Here is a 20,524-nt window from a genome sequence, read left to right on the forward strand (position 1 = left end):
TGTTCTGTGGTCTGACGAGTCCGCATTTCAAATTGTTTTTGGAAATATTCGACATCATGTCACCCGGACCAAAGGGGAAGCGAACCATCCAGACTGTTATCGACTTAAAGTTCAAAAGCCAGCATCTGTGATGGTATGGGGGTGCATTACTGCCCAAGGCATGGGTAACTTACACATCTGTGAAGGCACCATTAATGCTGAAAGGTACATACAGGTTTCGGAACAACATATGCTGCCATCTAAGCGCCGTCTTTTTCATGGACGCCCCTGCTTATTTCAGCAAGACAATGCCAAGCCACATTCAGCATGTGTTACAACAGTGTGGCTTCGTAAAAAAAGAGTGTTGTTACTTTCCTGGCCCGCCTGCAGTCCAGACCTGTCTCCCATGGAAAATGTGTGGCGCATTATGAAGCGTAAAATACGACAGCGGCGACCCTGAACTGTTGAACGACTGAAGCTCTACATAAAACAAGAATGGGAAAGAATTCCACTTTCAAAGCTTCAACAATTAGTTTCCTCAGTTCCCAAACGTTTATTGAGTGTTGTTCAAAGAAAAGGTGATGTAACACAGTGGTGAACATGCCCTTTCCCAACTACTTTGGCACGTGTTGCAGCCATGAAATTCTAAGTTAATAATTATTTGAAAAAAAAAACAGTTTATGAGTTTGAACATCAAATATGTTGTCTTTGTAGCATATTTAACTGAATATGGGTTGAAAAGGATTCGCAAATCATTGTATTCCGTTTATATTTACATCGAACACAATTTCCCAACTCACATGGAAACAGGGTTTGTAGTTGTGTGCCACATGTTCCACCACCTCCAGGTTGTGCAGTAAGTCAGTGGTCTTGGCAGCTCACCTGTAACAAGCTCACTGATAGTACGCGCAGATTTTGAGCACATATTTTTTTATCAGGCTGATTATGTCCAAGTGCTGTATTGCACTTCCCTCTCTTTTGTTTGTCCTGACTCTTGCACTTTTGTCTCTCACTTCTCCTTTTGTCTCTCGTGACCAAGCCTGCACCTGCTTCCACATCATAAACCTGCTGCCTTCAACACAACACCCAATTTTGTTGTCTTTTTTTTTTTTTTGCTATTTTCATCTGGCCGTGTAGACATTCCAGCCAGAGGTGTGTGCACGTCTTGTTCATCCAACCGTCCCGTACTGTCTTTATCCACTTTGCTTTTAGAACAGGCGTCCCTTTTGTCCACTTGTTTTCCCGGCATTCCTGTCAGGTGGTCACTGTGTGCACACAGGAAGCCACTACAGGAGGGGGCGGGGTCACAGAAGTTGCCACAGGTGGTAAATCATTCTGCTCCTCGAACCTTGTCTTGAAACGTTGGATGGATACGAGCGACATGTACTCTGATTTGTTATCATACAGGAAGTGGCCGGGATCACATTTTTGCAAGTTGTTGCTTAGAGAAACAAGTGGATTTCTCTTGAACCAGGGTTGTCCCGGTGCCAATACTTTGGTACCGGTACCAAAATGCATTTCGATACTTTTCTAAATATAAGGCACCAGAAAAAAAAGGCATTATTGTCTTTATCTTAACAACGGATCTTAAGCTACATTAAACACACACACACACACATTCACGCATTCTTACACACACTTGTACATACACACACACACACATTCACGCATTCTTACACACACTTGTACATACACACACACATGCACACACACATACGTACAGACATACATACACACACATACATGCATACACACATTCATGCATACACACACATACACTTATACACACACATACATACATACACACATACGAACACACCTACACACACACATATACACGTATACACACATACATACACATATACACGTATACACACACATTCATACACACACATATACACGCATACATACACACACATACATACACACCTACACACATACATACACACATACGTACATACATGCACACATGCATACACACACACATATACACGTATACATACACATATACATGTATACACACACATACATATACACACATTCATACACACACATATACACACCAACACACATACATACACACATACGTACATACACACATACATAAATACACACATAAATACAAACATACACATACACACGCACATATACACTTATACACACACATACATACACACATACCTACGTACACACATATACACGTATACACATACATACATACACACACATACACGTATACACACATACACACACATATAGACGTTTACACACATACATACATATACACGTATATACACGTATACACACACATACATACACACACATTCATACACACACATATACACACATACATACACACCTACACACATACATACACACATACGTACATACATGCACACATGCATACACACATACATACACACACATATACACGTATACACACATACATACACACGTATACACACACATACATACACACACATTCATACACACACATATACATGTATACACACATACATACACACCTACACACATACATACACACATAGGTACATACATGCACACATGAATACACACATACATAAATACACACATATACAAACATACACATACACACGCACATATACACTTATACACACACATACATACACACATACATACGTACATACATGCACACATACATAAATAGACACATATACATACACATACACATTCCTACATACGTACATACACACACACACACACACACGTACATACACACCTACACACATGCATACATACACACACATGTATACACACACACACATACATGCACACCTAAGCACATACATACGTACACACACACACACACACACACACACACACACTATGGTTGTAGCGATACCAATATTTTGGTATCGGTAGCAAAATGTATTGCGATACTTTTGTAAATAAAGCGGACCACAAAAAATGTCACATTTGGCTGCAAAACAGACCCAGAGCATAATACTACCACCACCATGCTTGGCGGTAGGTGTGGTGTTCCTGGGATTAAAGGCCTCACTTTTCCCCCCCCAAACATAATGCTGGGTATTGTGGTCAAACAGCTCCATTTTTGTTTCATCTGACCACAGAAATTTCCTCCAGAAGGTCTTATCTTTGTCAGATGAAACAAAAATGGAGCTGTTTGGCTTGGAAACTCAAGACAGCCATGACATTTTGTTCTTTACAAGGGCATGTAAACTTTTCACCAGGACTGTAACTGTAACGTGTGCAGCAGATCATCGGCAATAATCGTTTGAGTAGTCGACGGATCAAAAACATTTTTTAAATATTGGGTCTTAGCTGTTGTATGTGGCAGATTGTGTGTGCTATTGTCACACTGCAAAAACTGAAATCTAAGTAAGATGAAATATCTCAAATAAGGGTGATTTTTGCTTATTTTCTGTCTGATAAGATAATTCTTCTCACTAAGCAGATTTTTATGTTAGAGTCTTTTACTTGTTTTAAGGGTTTTGGTCCTAAATGATCTCAGTAAAATATTACAGCTTGTTGCTTAGATTTTTTTTTATATAAAACATGCTTGAAATTAGAATATCAACTGATGCAAAGCTGTGTCATTGTCAGGTTCAAACACTGATGACATTTATTAAACAGATGAGGTGGCGACTTGTCCAGGGTGTACCCCGCCTTCCGCCCGATTGTAGCTGAGATAGGCGCCAGCGCCCCCCGCAACCCCGAAAGGGAATAAGCGGTAGAAAATGGATGGATGGATGGACAAGAAGCAAGGAATCAGGCAGAGACTGAGTTCAATTTAGCTCATGAGGAGAACGCATGGAGCTGCACACTTAGTCACAGTCTCGCCCTACGCACAGAGGTACAGCTCCCGCGTACCTCTATTTATTCAGTAGTTCCCCATTCAACATCACTGAGGCCGCATCTAAAAGGAGTGGTCACATATATCATCCAAATCAGGTCCAGTACGCACAGTACGTGACCGAATGTGCTGGGGGGCCTTGTGATTTCCTTGTTTCTGCTTCGTCTGCGTGCTGTCGTCTTATCTACGTTGAGGTCCTTGAAGTCCTTAGCTGTTAGCGAGCTAAAACAAAGATCACATCTGCGGCTGAGGCCACCCCTCAGACAAGAAGTTTTGTCCTTGCACAGATAGAAAAAAATGCAGATTGAGCACAATAGCTAATAACTATAGCAACAGACTTTAAGCATATTAAAGTTGTGTGATAACTCACACATAATTATTCTAACAGTCATTAACACTAACAAGTATAAAACTGCTTTTTTAAAGTAATAATTTATTATTTCAAGCATAAAAAAATAAAAAATCATGAAGCCGACGAGCGTTTATTATTATGTCAAGATAATGGCACTAGCATTTACTTAATTTGAGAATATTTTTCAACATATTGAACAAAAAGGTCTCTTTTTCTTCTACCAAGAAAAGGGAACTTGTTATTAGTGAGAATATACTTATTTGAAGTTATTTTGGGGTTAATTGAGGTTAGCTAATTTCACTTGTTTTGGAAAGTCTTGACAAGCTAAACTTTCTTGTTCTATTGGTAGATAATGTTGCTTAGTTCAAGTAAATACCCCTCATTTTTTTTTCTTGCTTTTGAACACTGTCTAGAGGGGTTAGTGTGTCTGCCTCACAATACGAAGTTCCTGCAGTCCAGGGTTCAAATCCAGGCTCGGGATCTTTCTGTGTGGAGTTTGCATGTTCTCCCCGTGAATGCGTGGGTTCCCTCCGGGTACTCCGGCTTCCTCCCACTTCCAAAGACATGCACCTGGGGATAGGTTGATTGGCAACACTAAATTGGCCCTAGTGTGTGAATGTGAGTGTGAATGTTGTCTGTCTATCTGTGTTGGCCCTGCGATGAGGTGGCGACTTGTCCAGGGTGTACCCTGCCTTCCGCCCGATTGTAGCTGGGATAGGCGCCAGCGCCCCCCGCGACCTCAAAAGGGAATAAGTGGTAGAAAATGGATGGATGGATGAACACTTACTTTTTGCTGTGCACCTAGTGGTCTGGCATTCACATGACAGCGTTTGTGCAAAGGACATTTATTTATTTTTTGCACGGTTGTGTATTTTCCAGAGGCAGACAGATGGCTGAACCCAGGACGAAGCTTCCAGTCGGGCACCAGCCTGGAGAGCCTGTGGGACGTGATGCCCGAGCCGGGCGGCCGCCCCTGGCCCAAAGAGCCGGGCCCTGCCACCGCCATCACCAGCCTGATAAGCGATCTGAACCTGGGTGACGCCTCCGCGACCGAAGCCCACGCCCCCTCCACAGCCACTTCACGCTACACCACTACCGCCGCCAGCCAAGCCCCGGCGGCGCCCCCAAGCAAGCGCCAGTGTCGCTCGCTCTCCTTTTCAGACGAATTTGGCGGCTTTCGCTCGTCGTGGCGGCCTCAGGGCTCCAGAGTGTGGACGGCGGTGGAGAAACGACGGTGCCACAGCGGCGGCAGCGTGCGTGCTGGCGGTCATTTCCCCGCCATGCAGCGTAGCTCCAGCTTCAGTTTTCCTTCATGCTCCGGCATCCCCACAGACGGACCCTTGGACCTGCCCTTCTTCAGCCAGCGACTGCCCGTCCACCCTCACTTCACCGCCTCCCCGGTCTCTCCGCCGCGGTCCGGCCACGTCCTCAGACCCCTCTCCCTCTCCCACGAGAGAATCAGCCTCCCCGAACTCCAGAGAGAGGAGGCCTCAGAGGCCAGCTCTCCGGACTCCACCCCAGAACTGGGGCGGCGGTGCGGCCAGAGACGCGGCGGGAAGGGCTGTCTCTCTCGGAGCAGGTCGCAGCCTTGTGTGCTGAACGACAAAAAGATCGGGATGAAGCGGAGACGGCCCGAGGACGCTCAGGAGCCACGGCCCTCTTTGGACTTGGCAAAGATGACTCAGGTGAGTTGGAATTGTGGAACGTGCACAGACACAAACATTGGCCCGGGCCCTCGTGTGGACATTATTCTTGCACTTTACCAAAGTAGATTGGAATTCCATTGAAGGTCGCATATGCAGGCCTGTGATTTGAACTAAATGAAAACGTCTGAAAATAAGCCGGCCCCTCCACCCTAAAATCTCCTAGTTTGTCAGCAATCGAACATGCAAAAAATGCAGCATTCAAAGATGTTTTAGTGTTTAAAGAATTGACAAATGCTCAACAGAGTTGACAAAAATACATATCCCCTTCGTCCAAATGAATCTCTACGTCTGTTTCAGTCACTACGGTAATTGTGTTCACATCCACAGGAACCACATGGGTTAGCCTACGCTATACAGTATTTACAACCTTACTAGTGTTCACTTCACAGCCACAGATGGTTCATCAAGTTATTGACATTATTTACACTATGTCGGTTTCAGTCTCAATGTTATTTAGTCAATACAGTAATTACAAAATGTTTAAATCCACAGGAATCACATGGGTTAGCTTACTCTATACAGTATTTACAACCTTACTCGTATTCACTTCACAGCCACAGATGGTTCATCTAGTTATTGACATTATTTATACTATGTCTGTTTCAGTCTCAATGTTATTTAGTCACTACAGTAATTACAAAATGTTTAAATCCACAGGAACCACATGGGTTAGCTCACTCTATACAGTATTTACAACATTGCTAGTGTTCACTTCACAGCCACAGTTGGTTCATCTAGTTATTGGCATTATTTACACATCACTATGTCTGTTTCAGTCATTATGTTATTTATTCACTACAGTAATTGTGTTCACATCCACAGGAACAACATGGGTAAGCCTACTCTATACAGTATTTACAACCTTACTAGTGTTCACTTCACAGCCACAGATGGTTCATCTAGTTATTGACATTATTTACACTATGTCTGTTTCAGTCTCAATGTTATTTAGTCACTACAGTAATTACAAAATGTTTAAATCCACAGGAACTACATGGGTTAGCTTACTCTATACAATATTTACAACATTGCTAGTGTTTACTTCACAGCCACAGATGGTTCATCTAGTTATTGACATTATTTACACTATGTCTGTTTCAGTCTCAATGTTATTTAATCACTACAGTAATTACAAAATGTTTAAATCCACAGGAACCACATGGATTAGCTCACTCTATACAGTATTTACAACCTTACTAGTGTTCACTTCACAGCCACAGATGGTTCATCTAGTTATTGACATTATTTACACTGTCTGTTTCAGTCTCAATGGTATTTAGTCACTACAGTAATTACAAAATGTTTAAATCCACAGGAACTACATGGGTTAGCTTACTCTATACAGTATTTACAACATTGCTAGTGTTCACTTCACAGCCACAGATGGCTCATCTAGTTATTGACATTGTTTACACATCACTATGTCTCTTTTAGTCACTATGTTATTTAGTCACTACAGTAATTGTGTTCTCATCCACAGGAACCACATGGGTTAGCCTACTCTATACAGTATTTACAACCTTACTCGTGTTCACTTCACAGCCAAAGATGGTTCATCTAGTTATTGACATTATTTACACATTACTTTGTCTGTTTCAGTCACTGTCATTTTTAGTCACTACAGTAATAACAACTTGTTTACATCCACAGGAACCACATGGGTTAGCCTAAGCTATACAGTATTTACAACCTTACTAGTATTCACTTCACAGCCACAGATGGTTCATCTACTTATTGACATTATTTACAGTATGTCTGTTTCAGTCACTAGGTTATTTAGTCACTACAGTAATTACAAATTGTGTTCACATCCACAGGAACCAAATGGGTTAGCTTACAATATACAGTATTTACAACCTTACTAATGTTCACTGCACAGCTACAGATGGTTCATCTAGTTATTGAAATTGTTTACACATCACTATGTCTCTTTCAGTCACTATGTTATTTAGTCACTGCAGTAATTGTGTTCACATCCACAGGAACCACTTGGGTTAGCCTACTCTATACAGCATTTACAACCTTACTAGTGTTCACTTCACAGCCAAAGATGGTTCATCTAGTTATTGACATTATTTACACATTACTATGTCTGTTTCATTCACTGTCATTTTTAGTCTCTACAGTAATTACATCTTGTTTACATCCACAGGAACCACATGGGTTAGCCTAAGCTATACAGTATTCACAACCTTACTAGTATTCACTTCACAGCCACGGATGGTTCATCTCGTTATTGACATTATTTACACATCACCCGGAAATTCAAATGAGACGGATTGAGTGCATCCTTTCTCCAAATTGGATTGAACAAGCGAGAGGGACAAGCGGTAGAAAATGGAGGAATGAGTCCTGTTTTGTGCCTGTAAACAGGATCTGGGGCAGGGGTCACCAACGCGGTGCCTGCGGGCACCAGGTAGCCCGTAAGGACCAGATGAGTCGCCCGCTGGCCTGTTCTAAAAATAGCTCAAATAGCAGCACTTACCAGTGAGCTGCCTCTATTTTTTTCAATTGTATTTATTTACTAGCAAGCTGGTCTCGCTCTGCTCGACATTTTTAATTCTAAGAGAGACAAAACTCAAATAGAATTTGAAAATCCAAGAAAATATTTTAAAGACTTGGTCTTCACTTGTTTAAATAAATTCATTTATTTTTTTACTTTGCTTCTTATAACTTTCAGAAAGACAATTTTAGAGAAAAAAATACAACCTTAAAAATGATTTTAGGATTTTTACACACTTATACCTTTTTACCTTTTAAATTCCTTCCTCTTCTTTCCTGACAATTTAAATCAACGTTCAAGTAAATTTATGTTTTTTATTGTAAAGAATAATAAATGCATTTTAATTTAATTCTTCATTTTAGCTTCTGTTTTTTCGACGAAGAATATTTGTGAAAAATTTCTTCAAACTTGTTATGATTACAATTCCAAAAAAATATTCTGGCAAATCTACAAAATCTATAGAATCAAATTTAAATCTTATTTCAAAGTCTTTTGAAATTCTTTTGAAATTTTTGTTCTGGAAAATCTAGAAGAAATGATTTGTTTTTGTTAGAAATATAGCTTGGTCCAATTTGTTATATATTCTAACAAAGTGCAGATTGGATTTTAACCTATTTAAAACATCTCAAATTAATCTTAATCAGGAAAAATTACTAAAGATGTTCCATAAATTATTTTTTTAATTTTTTCAAAAAGATTCGAAATAGCTAGTTTTTCTATTCTTTTTTTCGGTTGAATTTGGAATTTTAAAGAGTTGAAATTAAAGATAAACTATTTTTCAAAATTGAATTTTCATTTTTTTCGTGTTTTCTCCTCTTTTAAGCCGTTCAATTAAGTGTTTTTTTTTCATAATTTATTCTCTACAAAAAACCTTCCGTAAAAGGAAAACAAATCTACGACGGAATGACAGACAGAAATACCCATTTTTTTATATTCGGCTGGGGACATCTCCGCGCTGCTGATCCGCCTCCGCTTGGGATGGTTTCCTGCTGGCTCCGCTGTGAACGGGACTCTCGCTGCTGTGTTGGATCCGCTTTGGACTGGACTCTCGCGACTGTGTTGGATCCATTATGGATTGAACTTTCACAGTATCATGTTAGACATCCATTGCTTTCCTCCTCTCCAAGGTTCTCATAGTCATCATTGTCACCGACGTCCCACTGGGTGTGAGTTTTCCTTGCCCTTATGTGGGCCTACCGGGATGTCGTAGTGGTTTGTGCAGCCCTTTGAGACACTAGTGATTTAGGGCTATATAAGTAAACATTGATTGATTGATTTATTTATTAAAGGTAAATTGAGCAAATTGGCTATTTCTGGCAATTTATTTAAGTGTGTATCAAACTGGTAGCCCTTGGCATTAATCAGTACCCAAGAAGTAGCTCTTGCTTTCAAAAAGGTTGTTGACCCCTGATCTAGGGACACATATTACTGTTAAAAACATCATCAAAAAAGGTCCCTTTTGTGTTAATATGGGACCTTGAAGACTTTGATGCAGATTTCTAAGCAAATGTTGAGAACTAAGCCGTCCGAGACTTTGAACCTGAGGGTGTGGCGCTTGCTCAAGAAACATGCCTCAAGTTCAGTCATGCTGCCTAACGCCGTTCTCCATAAAAGCCCGGCCGGGGTTGACGTTTCCTTGAGTCTGCCGGGCCGAGGGGCCGATCCAAAATCATTCTCCTCACTTGCTTGTTTACGACCGTTGTCGTTTCCTGTTAGAGATCTGGCTTTCGTGATTGTTTACAGGAACAACATACGTTAAAGATCAACTTGGCAATCAGCGGGACAGCCAGAGATGATAAACGACCCTTAGCTACACAAATGAGGATTTATTTAATGGTGTGGAGGCTTTCATCTCGGATGAGATATAGATCTTGAACAACTGTTGAAAGAATCTATACAGCGAACAAAACGAGTGTTTGGCGGACAGCCATTGGAGTAAAGTTGTACAAACCCCGTTTCCATGAGTTGGGAAATTGTGTTAGATGTAAATATAAACAGAATACAATGATTTGCAAATCCTTTTCAACCCATATTCAGTTGAATATGCTACAAAGACAACATATTTGATGTTCAAACTCATAAACATTTTTGCAAACAATCATTAACTTTAGAATTTGATGCCAGCGACACGTGACAAAGAAGTTGGGAAAGGTGGCAATAAATACTGATAAAGTTGAGGGATGCTCATCAAACACTTATGTGGAACATCCCACAGGTGTGCAGGCTAATTGGGAACAGGTGGGTGCCATGATTGGGTATAAAAACAGCTTCCCAAAAAATGCTCAGTCTTTCACAAGAAAGGATGGGGCGAGGTACACCCCTTTGTCCACAACTGCGTGAGCAAATAGTCAAACAGTTTAAGAACAACGTTTCTCAAAGTGCAATTGCAAGAAATTTAGGGATTTCAACATCTACACTCCATGATATCATCAAAAGGTTCCGAGAATCTGGAGAAATCACTCCACGTAAGCGGCATGGCCGGAAACCAACATTGAATGACCATGACCTTCGATCCCTCAGACGGCACTGTATCAAAAACCAACATTAATCTCTAAAGGATATCACCACATGGGCTCAGGAACACTTCAGAAACCCACTGTCACTAAATACAGTTTGTCGCTACATCTGTAAGTGCAAGTTAAAGCTGTACTATCCAAAGTGAAAGCCATTTATCAACAACATCCAGAAACGCCGCCGGCTTCTCTGGGCCCGAGATCACCTAAGATGGACTGATGCAAAGTGGAAAAGTGTTCTGTGGTCTGACGAGTCCACATTTCAAATTGTTTTTGGAAATATTTGACATCATGTCATCCGGACCAAAGGGGAAGCGAACCATCCAGACTGTTATCGACGCAAAGTTGAAAAGCCGGCATGTGTGATGGTATGGGGGTGCATTAGTGCCCAAGGCATGGGTAACTTACACATCTGTGAAGGCACCATTAATGCTGAAAGGTACATACAGGTTTTGGAACAACATATGCTGCCATGTAAGCGCCGTCTTTTTCATGGACGCCCCTGCTTATTTCAGCAAGACAATGCCAAGCCAGATTCAGCACGTGTTACAACAGCGTGGCTTCATTAAAAATAAGAACGCAGGTACTTTCCTGGCCCGCCTGCAGTCCAGACCTGTTTCCCATGGAAAATGTGTGGCGCATTATGAAACGTAAAATACGACAGCGGAGACCCCGGACTGTTGAACGACTGAAGCTCTACATAAAACAAGAATGGGAAAGAATTCCACTTTCAAAGCTTCAACAATTAGTTTCCTCAGTTCCCAAACATTTATTAAGTGTTGTTAAGAGAAAAGGTGATGTAACACAGTGGTGAACATGCCCTTTCCCAGCTACTTTGGCATGTGTTGCAGCCATGAAATTCAAAGTTAATTATTATTTGCAGTTTATGAGTTTGAACATCAAATATGTTGTCTTTGTAGCATATTCAACTGAATATGGGTTGAAAAGGATTTGCAAATCATTGTATTCCGTTTTTATATTCTTCTAACACAATTTCCCAACTCATATGGAAACGGGGTTTGTAATTAGATGACAGTAGTAACTGGTATATCATCCATAAGCGCAAATTCCAACCACAAAAAATATATATATTTTTTAAATTAATATTGATATCAATTACGTGTCTATCGTGATATATTTTAATATCGTTTTATCCGCCCCGCCTTCCTCTATGACGTATATTTTCCATTTCCCGGTCTCCTGATAGAAAGTCGCCTCAGCTTATCCCGCCACCCTCCATTCTTCCTTCCCCCCCCCAAAGATGTGTGTCACCGTCAAGACAAGCCAGCCAAGCAGCAGTGGATCAACAAGGCAGGTTCCTCTAATAATGATGCCAGCTGCAAGGCGGGGCAAACGGTCGCTCATCAACATGTCCGGTTGTTACTCTGACGTTACCTCCGCTCCCAGGAATGCGCCTCTGCGTCACACACACACACACACACACACGCACACACACACACACACACACACGTCGCCGCCAGATTCTTTGTCAGGGATTAACCGCACGAGTTATTACGGATTTTGTGTGCAGGTCGTCTTTTACTCCAGCGGTTCCTGTATCGCACCTGGTCTACCTCAGTTAGTGACGTTAATTATTGATACTTCTCCCACCATCCCGGTGAAGGGGGGGACTGTGGATTTCTCACAAAAATGACTACTTTCATGTTCACACTGAGAAACTTAATTTTTTGGCAAATAATCATGAAATTAGAATTTAATGGCAAAAAGGCATTTTTACCAGTGTGTTACATGGCCTTTCCTTTTAACAACACTCCGTGAAGGTTTGGGAGTAGAAGCATTTAAGTCTCACCTTAAAACTCATTTGTATACTCTAGCCTTTAAATAGACTCCCTTTTTAGACCAGTTGATCTGCCGTTTCTTTTCTTTTTCTCCTATGTCCCACTCTCCCGTGTGGAGGGGGTCCGGTCCGATCCGATCCGGTGGCCATGTACTGCTTGCCTGTGTATCGGCTGGGGACATCTCTGCGCTGCTGATCCGCCTCCGCTTGGGATGGTTTCCTGCTGGCTCCGCTGCGAACGGGACTCTCGCTGCTGTGTTGGATCCGCTTTGGACTGGACTCTCGCGACGGTGTTGGATCCATTATGGATTGAACTTTCACAGTATCATGTTAGACCCGCTCGACATCCATTGCTTTCCTCCTCTCCAAGGTTCTCATAGTCATCATTGTCACCGACGTCCCACTGGGTGTGAGTTTTCCTTGCCCTTATGTGGGCCTACCGAGGATGTCGTAGTGGTTTGTGCAGCCCTTTGAGACACTAGTGATTTAGGGCTATATAAGTAAACATTGATTGATTGATTGGGAACTGAGAAAACACATTTTTGAAGGGGAATTCTTTCCCATTCTTGCTTGATGTACAGCTTAAGTTGTTCAACAGTCTCCTGCTTCATATTTGAGCCTTCATATTGCATCACACATTTGCAATGTCTGGACTACCAGTCTAGTACCCGCACTCTTTTCCACCAAGCCACGCTGTTGTAACACGTGGCTTGCCATTGTCTTGCTGAAATAAGCAGGGGCGTCCGTGATAACATTGCTTGGATGGCAACATATGTTGCCTTGGGCACTAATACACCCCCATACCATCACACGGCATACCTCGGTTGGTAGAGTGGCCGTGCCAGCAACTTGAGGGTTGCAGGTTCGATTCCCGCTTGTGCCATCCTAGTTACTGCCGTTGTGTCCTTGGGCAAGACACTTTACCCACCTGATCCCAGTGCCACCCACACTGGTTTAATTGTAACTTAGATTTTGGGTGTCACTATGTAAAGCGCTTTGAGTCACTTGAGAAAAGCGCTATATAAACATAATTCACTTCACACATGCTGCCTTTTATTCTTTGCGCCAAGAAAAATCCGGGTGGTTCTTTTCCTCTTTGGTCCAGAGGACACGACGTCCACAGTTTCCAAAAATAATTTGAAATGTGGACTCGTCAGACCACAGAACACTTTTCCACTTGGCATCAGTCCATCTTAGATGAGCTCGGCCCGAGCCCAGCAAAGCGTTTCTGGGTGTTGTTGATAAATAGCTTTGGCTTTGCATATCAAAGTATTAACTTGCGACCAACTGTAGTTACTGAGTGTGGTTTTCTGAAGCGTTCTTGAGCCCGTGTGGTGATGTCCTTTACACACGGATGTCGCTTTTTCATGCAGGGATCTAAGGTGCGTAATATAATGGCTTACGTGCAGTGATTTGTCCAGATTCTCTGAACCTTTTGATGATGTTACGGAGCAAAGGTGGTAAAATCCCTAAATTCCTTGCAATAGCTCGTTGAGAAATGTTGTTCTAAAACTGTTCGACAATTTGCTGACAAAGTGGTGACCCTCACCCTATCCTTGTTTGTGAAATACTTGGCATTTCACGGAAGCTGCTTTTACACCCCATCATGGCACCCACCTGTTTCCAATTAGCCCGTTCACCCGTGGGATGTTCCAAATAAGTGTTTGATGAGCATTCCTCAACTTTCTCAGTCATTTTTGACACTTTTGCCAGCTTTTTTTGAAACATGTTGCAGGCATCGAAATCCAAAATTAGCTTTTTTATTTTTATTTACCATTTACACAACTTCACTGCTTTTGGGGTTTGCTCAGTCGCAAGGATTTCAGTGTAAAATTCAGGGTGTTTTTACACTGCAATAAAGATTTGGCAAAATATGGAATAAAAATACTTGATTTTAGGAAAAAAAAATTACAAATAAACAGTGAAATTATTTGTCCATGCAGGAAGTTAATTTTACTTGATAAGATATCTTAAGTTAATGTTTGTATATATAAATCCGCAGGACTTTCAGGTTAAAAATACGTATTTTATTCTGAAAATAAGCATTATTTAACTTGCATTTTCGAGATGCTGCAGAATCTTTAAACAAGATTTTCCATGTGGGGAAAAGCAAAATGTCTTATATATTTTAACATTTTTAAGTAGATAGCACACAAAATATATTTTTCATGATAAAATTAAGATTATGATGCAGGTAAATAGCTCTTGCAATTTCTCGAAATAAGATGTTGAATTTTGGCAAAGGGTAAATCATTTTCAGTGTAAAGCATATTACTGGAAATGTAAAGAAAGATACCACAGTTTTGTTTCCATCTACTGTAAAATTTGGGCGACTGATCTACCTTTTTTTGATTTTAATGTAGGAATCATTTTGGCCGTGCACAAAATTTGCACGACTTGCTTTGAAAAAAAATCTTAAATAATCTAACAAAAAGCATGTTTGTATTTTAATATTAAATCAGGTTTCAAAGATAGGAAATTGCTTGATTGAAATGAAAAGTTGAATATATTTACCGTATTTCCTTGAATTGCCGTCGGGGCGCTAATTAATTTAAAACCTCTTCTCACTCCGGCGCTTACCAAAGGCATGCGGTAAATTTAGGCCTGCGCTTATAAATTTGAGTGTGATGTAAGGATACATCATGAAAAGCCCATTAAATTAAAAGAACTTTAATATGGTCTTACCTTTACTTATAAATGAAGTCCATGCACAGCTCCTTCTGATCAAAAGCATCGATAACTTGTGTATAGAAGTCTTCCTTATCTTTCTTCAGTTTTAAAAGTCTCTCTGTCTCGATGGAGATCTTCCTTTATTACCTCCTACTGTTTTATTTTAGATATGTAATCCTCCATGTTAAAAGTGCAAGTGAGAGGAAATTATAAACGATCGCTGCTCACTCTTGCTGCTTGTTGTCACTTCTTCTGCAGCCGAGTAATCGCAAGAAGGATCACTAGCGCCCTCTACCACCAGGAGGCGGGAGTCATTTAATGACTCATATTTGACACACGCAGCTACGGTATATTAATAAAACATAGCGGCTTACTGTTCTTTTTAGCATATTCAATAGCTTGGACCTTAAATCCTACTGAATAGCTCTTAATCTTCTTCCCCTTATGCGATTTTAAATGATTGAAATCAGCCTCCCCCATTTTGAAAATGATGACAGGTGAAGTGTCACTCGTGACGTGACGAGTTTGACCCGGTGGAAATTCTAGGCGTATGCTAATTATTTTCCGAAATGAGTTTGACCCGGCGGAAACTCTAGGCGTATGCTAATTATTATGCGAAACGAGTTTGACCCGTCGTTTGACTCATATTTGACACACGCAGCTACGGTATATTAATAAAACATAGCGGCTTACTGTTCTTTTTAGCATATTCAAAAGCTTGCACCTTAAATCCTACTGAATAGCTCTTAATCTTCTTCCCTTTATGCGATTTCAAATGATTGAAATCAGCCTCCTCCATTTTGAAAATGGTGACAGGTGAAGTGTCACTCGTGACGTGACGAGTTTGACCCGGTGGAAATTCTAGGCGTATGCTAATTATTATGCGAAACGAGTTTGACCTGGCGTTAATCCTGAGCCGGCGGTAATGCTAAGCATGCGCTAATTATTTTGTGAGACGAGTTTGACCCAATGATAATTTTAGGCAGACGCATACTATATACCCGGCGGCAATTCAAGGAAATACGGTAGTCAGAAAAGATGCATAATAATTCCAGGCTTTTGCGGGCCACATAAAGTGATGAGGTGGGCCAGATCTGGTCCCAGGGGCTTGACTTTGACACACGTTCGGTAAAGTCGCTTGAGAAGATAGCACAAGTTTTTGCCGGAATGCGAGGAGTGCACTCGGTTTGGTCGGACACTGTATTTCATATTTCATACTCGTCCATCGCATTCCTCGGCTAAGTCCGCCGGCTTGTGTTTCTCCCTTCCGCCTTGGCTCGCCATTGTGTTTTTTCCTCCCGGTAGAGGCTGTCAGACTTATCTCTCATTTTTAGGCCAGCCTGGGGATGATTGTTGGCGGAGCTTTTGAGGAAAAAAGACCGTGCCACTCGCACGGTTTTGTCCCCTGGCCGTGTTAACGCAAAGGTTAGCAGAGCTTGTTATTCACGCGAGGTCCTCCTTTCTGTCGCTCCATTCTTGGGATGGCAGACGTGGTGGCGATCATAGCGGACCAGCGGGCGCGTGGGAAGATCTTGCCAGGTTGTCTCCGCCACGGCAGGTCTTAACTCTGTTTCTGTCCTCAGTCCAGTCCAGAGCAGCGATTGATGGCCCAGGACCGTGTAGTCGGGAGGGAGTTAAAAGATTCCTTCCTCGCATGTCTTTCCCTCCTTTGTTTGAAAGTCCGAGGCCTGCTTGTGGCTTTTCCTTGGAGCATTTAGTCTCAGAATGTTGTTTACGCCAATATCTGCTTTGACCTCATTTCACAGTGCTGAAAAGTAAGAGAGTCCTATGATGGTGGGATGTAAGCTGCAACTGCAAGTACACTTTGCAACTAACTCCTTTTTTCATAGTCAACTATTATCTTAACGATTATAATCCGATAATAAAGCAAACACATTAAAGGGCTGTAATTTTTCCATTGACTTCTAAAAATGCAGCTTAAGTTATTTCAGGCATGTGCTTACTGACAAAGATGACTAATTCATTCATAATTATTTATACTGTAACTGTGCTGCTCTTTCAGGAAATTAAATGACTAATAATGTGTTGTTCATTTAAAAAAAAAAAAAGGAAAAGCAAAGTGCTAAAAAAAAACAATTAACCTTATTTATGTAATTAAAAAAGCAGTTAAAATAGGACCAATGAAAATAAACAAAACACAAAATCTAACGACCTCAAAAAGAAAATGATTTAGTGATGTTTAAAAAGCTGATTATTGATTGACTTTTGGCAGTGTTTGCACTCTCAATGTGTACAAACCCCGTTTCCATATGAGTTGGGAAATTGTGTTAGATGTAAATATAAACGGAATACAATGATTTGCAAATCATTTTCAACCCATATTCAGTTGAATATGCTACAAAGACAACATATTTGATGTTCAAAATCATAAACTTTTTTTATTTTTTTTGCAAACAATATTCAACTTCGAATTTCATGGCTGCAACACGTGCCAAAGTAGTTGGGAAAGGGCATGTTCACCACTGTGTTACATCACCTTTTCTTTTAACAACACTCAATAAACGTTTAGGAACTGAGAAAACTAATTGTTGAAGCTTTGAAAGTGGAATTATTTCCCATTCTTGTTTTATGTAGAGCTTCAGTCCTTCAACAGTCCAGGGTCTCCGCTGTCGTATTTTACGCTTCATAATGCGCCACACATTTTCCATGGGAGACAGGTCTGGACTGCAGGCGGGCCAGGAAAGTACCTGCACTCTTTTTTTACGAAGCCACGCTGTTGTAACACATGCTGAATGTGGCTTGGCATTGTCTTGCTTAAATAAAGCAGGGACTTAGATGGCAGCATATGTTGCTCCAAAACCTGTATGTACCTTTCAGCATTAATGGTGCCTTCACAGATGTGTAAGTTACCCATGCCTTGGGCACTAATGCACCCCCATACCATCACAGATGCTGGCTTTTCAACTTTGCGTCGATAACAGTCTGGATGGTTCGCTTCCCCTTTGGTCCGGATGACAAGATTTTGAATATTTACAGAAACAATTTGAAATGTGGACTCGTCAGACCACAGAACACTTTTCCACTTTGCATCAGTCCATCTTAGATGATCTCGGGCAAAAAGACGGCGGCGTTTCTGGATGTTGTTGATAAATGGCTTTTGCTTTGCATAGTAGAGCTTTATATTGCACTTACAGATGTAACGACCAACTGTATTTAGTGACAGTGGTTTTCTGAAGTGTTCCTGAGCCCATGTGGTGATATCCTTTAGAGATTGATGTCGGTTTTTGATACAGTGCTGTCTGAGGGATCAAAGGTCACGGTCATTCAATGTTGGTTTCTGGCCATGCCGCTTACGTGGAGTGATTTCTCCAGATTCTCTGAACCTCTTGATGATATTATGGAGCGTAGATGTTGAAATCCCTAAATTTCTTGCAATTGCACTTTGAGAAACATTGTTCTTAAACTGTTTGACTATTTGCTCACGCAGTTGTGGACAAAGGGGTGTACCTCGCCCCATCCTTTCTTGTGAAAGACTGAGCATTTTTTGGGAACCTGTTTTTATAGCCAATCATGGCACCCACCTGTTCCCAATTAGCCTGCACACCCGTGGGATGTTCCAAATAAGTGTTTGATGAGCATTCCTCAACTTTATCAGTATTTTTTGCCACCTTTCCCAAATTCTTTGTCACATATTGCTGGCATCAAATTCTACAGTTAATGATTATTTGCCCCAAAAAAATCTTTGTCAGTTTGAACATCAAATATGTTGTCTTTGTAGGATTTGCAAATCATTGTATTCTGTTTATATTTACATCAAACACAATTTCCCAACTCATATGGAAACGGGGTTTGTATATATTATTAATGTTTGTAAATACACATCTTTATATATCTAGAAAGGGTAGTCCTAAAGAGGTAGGCATTTTTCGGAGGTCTCAAGAAGGTAACAAATACGTGTGTGTGTGCGTGTGTGTGCGCGTGTGTGTGTGTTTGTGTGTGTGTGTGTGTGTGTGTGCTCCCCCCTTTTTTTCCTCTCGCTCTCAAACTTCCAGCAGACCCACCCAGGTCCCAGTGGGTTTTTATGGAAAGCACATTGTGAGGTGGCAGCTCTCAAAGCTCCCCCACCAGCAAGCCCTTCTGTCCTTTAGTCTGTGATAATTAGTAGTCAAGGAATACCGGGCGGGGGGACTGAACAGAGCTGGTGTATAAATCCCCTTTTTTTTTCCACCCGGGTGACCTCCACCCACTCTCATTAGCACCTGAAGCGCTCCCAGCTGAAGTAACGACCCCCCCCCACCCTTGCGAACATTTTGAGCGCGACACATGGTTTATATTGTCCTCCAACATCTGCCGCCGGGCCACTTTAAGGAGTGTTTAACCCTGGGAAAGGCTTTTCGTGAAGAGCTTCCTCACCGACGAGAGCAGAAACAAGACGGCGTTTTTTTTTTTGCGACTTTGCACGGTTTTATTTCTACTCAGCGATGGCTTTGCACATGTCTCCTTCATGTGCAGGTACACGAGGCAGGCAGCGTAAAGCCAAACCTAAAAACTGACAAATACAGGAAAACTTTAAGATGACATTCCATCTACGGACAAAACTAACTCCAGTACAGAGGTTCCCACACTTTTTCAGCGGGCAAACTACTTTTTAAATCAATGATTATGATGTCGCCACCTCACCTGCGATGAGGTGGCAACTTGTCCAGGGTGTACCTCGCCTTCCGCCCGAATACAGCTGAGATGCCCCCCCCCGCGACACCGAAAGAGACAAGTGGTAGGAAATGGATGGAATATATATATATATATATATAGATATATACAAACCCTGTTTCCATATGAGTTGGGAAATTGTGTTGGATGTAAATATAAACAGAATACAATGACTTGGAAATCCTTTTCAACCCATATTCAATAGAATGCACCACAAAGACAACATATTTGATGTTCAAACTCATAAATTTTATTATTTTTTGAAAATAATAATTCACTTAGAATTTCATGGCTGCAACACGTGCCAAAGTAGTTGGGAAAGGGCATGTTCACCACTGTGTTACATCACCTTTTCTTTTAAGGAAGAAACTAATTGTTGAAGCTTTGAAAGTGGAATTTTTTCCCATTCTTGTTTTATGTAGAGCTTCAGTCCTTCAACAGTCCGGGGTCTCCGCTGTCGTATTTTACGCTTCATA

At 41.3% G+C, this 20,524-nt stretch overlaps 1 protein-coding gene across 4 annotated transcripts in view; it reads left to right on the forward strand.

Moving 5' to 3' along the window:
- LOC133559679 (protein FAM53B-like) overlaps positions 1 to 20,524 on the forward strand; it is a 106,093-nt gene that overhangs the window by 62,306 nt on the left and 23,263 nt on the right. For all 4 annotated transcript variants that reach the window (XR_009808248.1, XR_009808247.1, XM_061911671.1 and 1 more), the window contains exon 4: positions 5,067 to 5,872. Coding sequence is in view for 2 of the 4 variants with exons in the window: in XM_061911671.1 (XP_061767655.1) it covers positions 5,067 to 5,872 (806 nt within the window). In the remaining 2 variants the exon portion in view is untranslated. The remainder of the gene's footprint in view (positions 1 to 5,066; positions 5,873 to 20,524) is intronic.

This window comes from Nerophis ophidion, linkage group LG09, assembly GCF_033978795.1.
Source record: "Nerophis ophidion isolate RoL-2023_Sa linkage group LG09, RoL_Noph_v1.0, whole genome shotgun sequence".
NCBI lineage: Eukaryota > Metazoa > Chordata > Actinopteri > Syngnathiformes > Syngnathidae > Nerophis > Nerophis ophidion.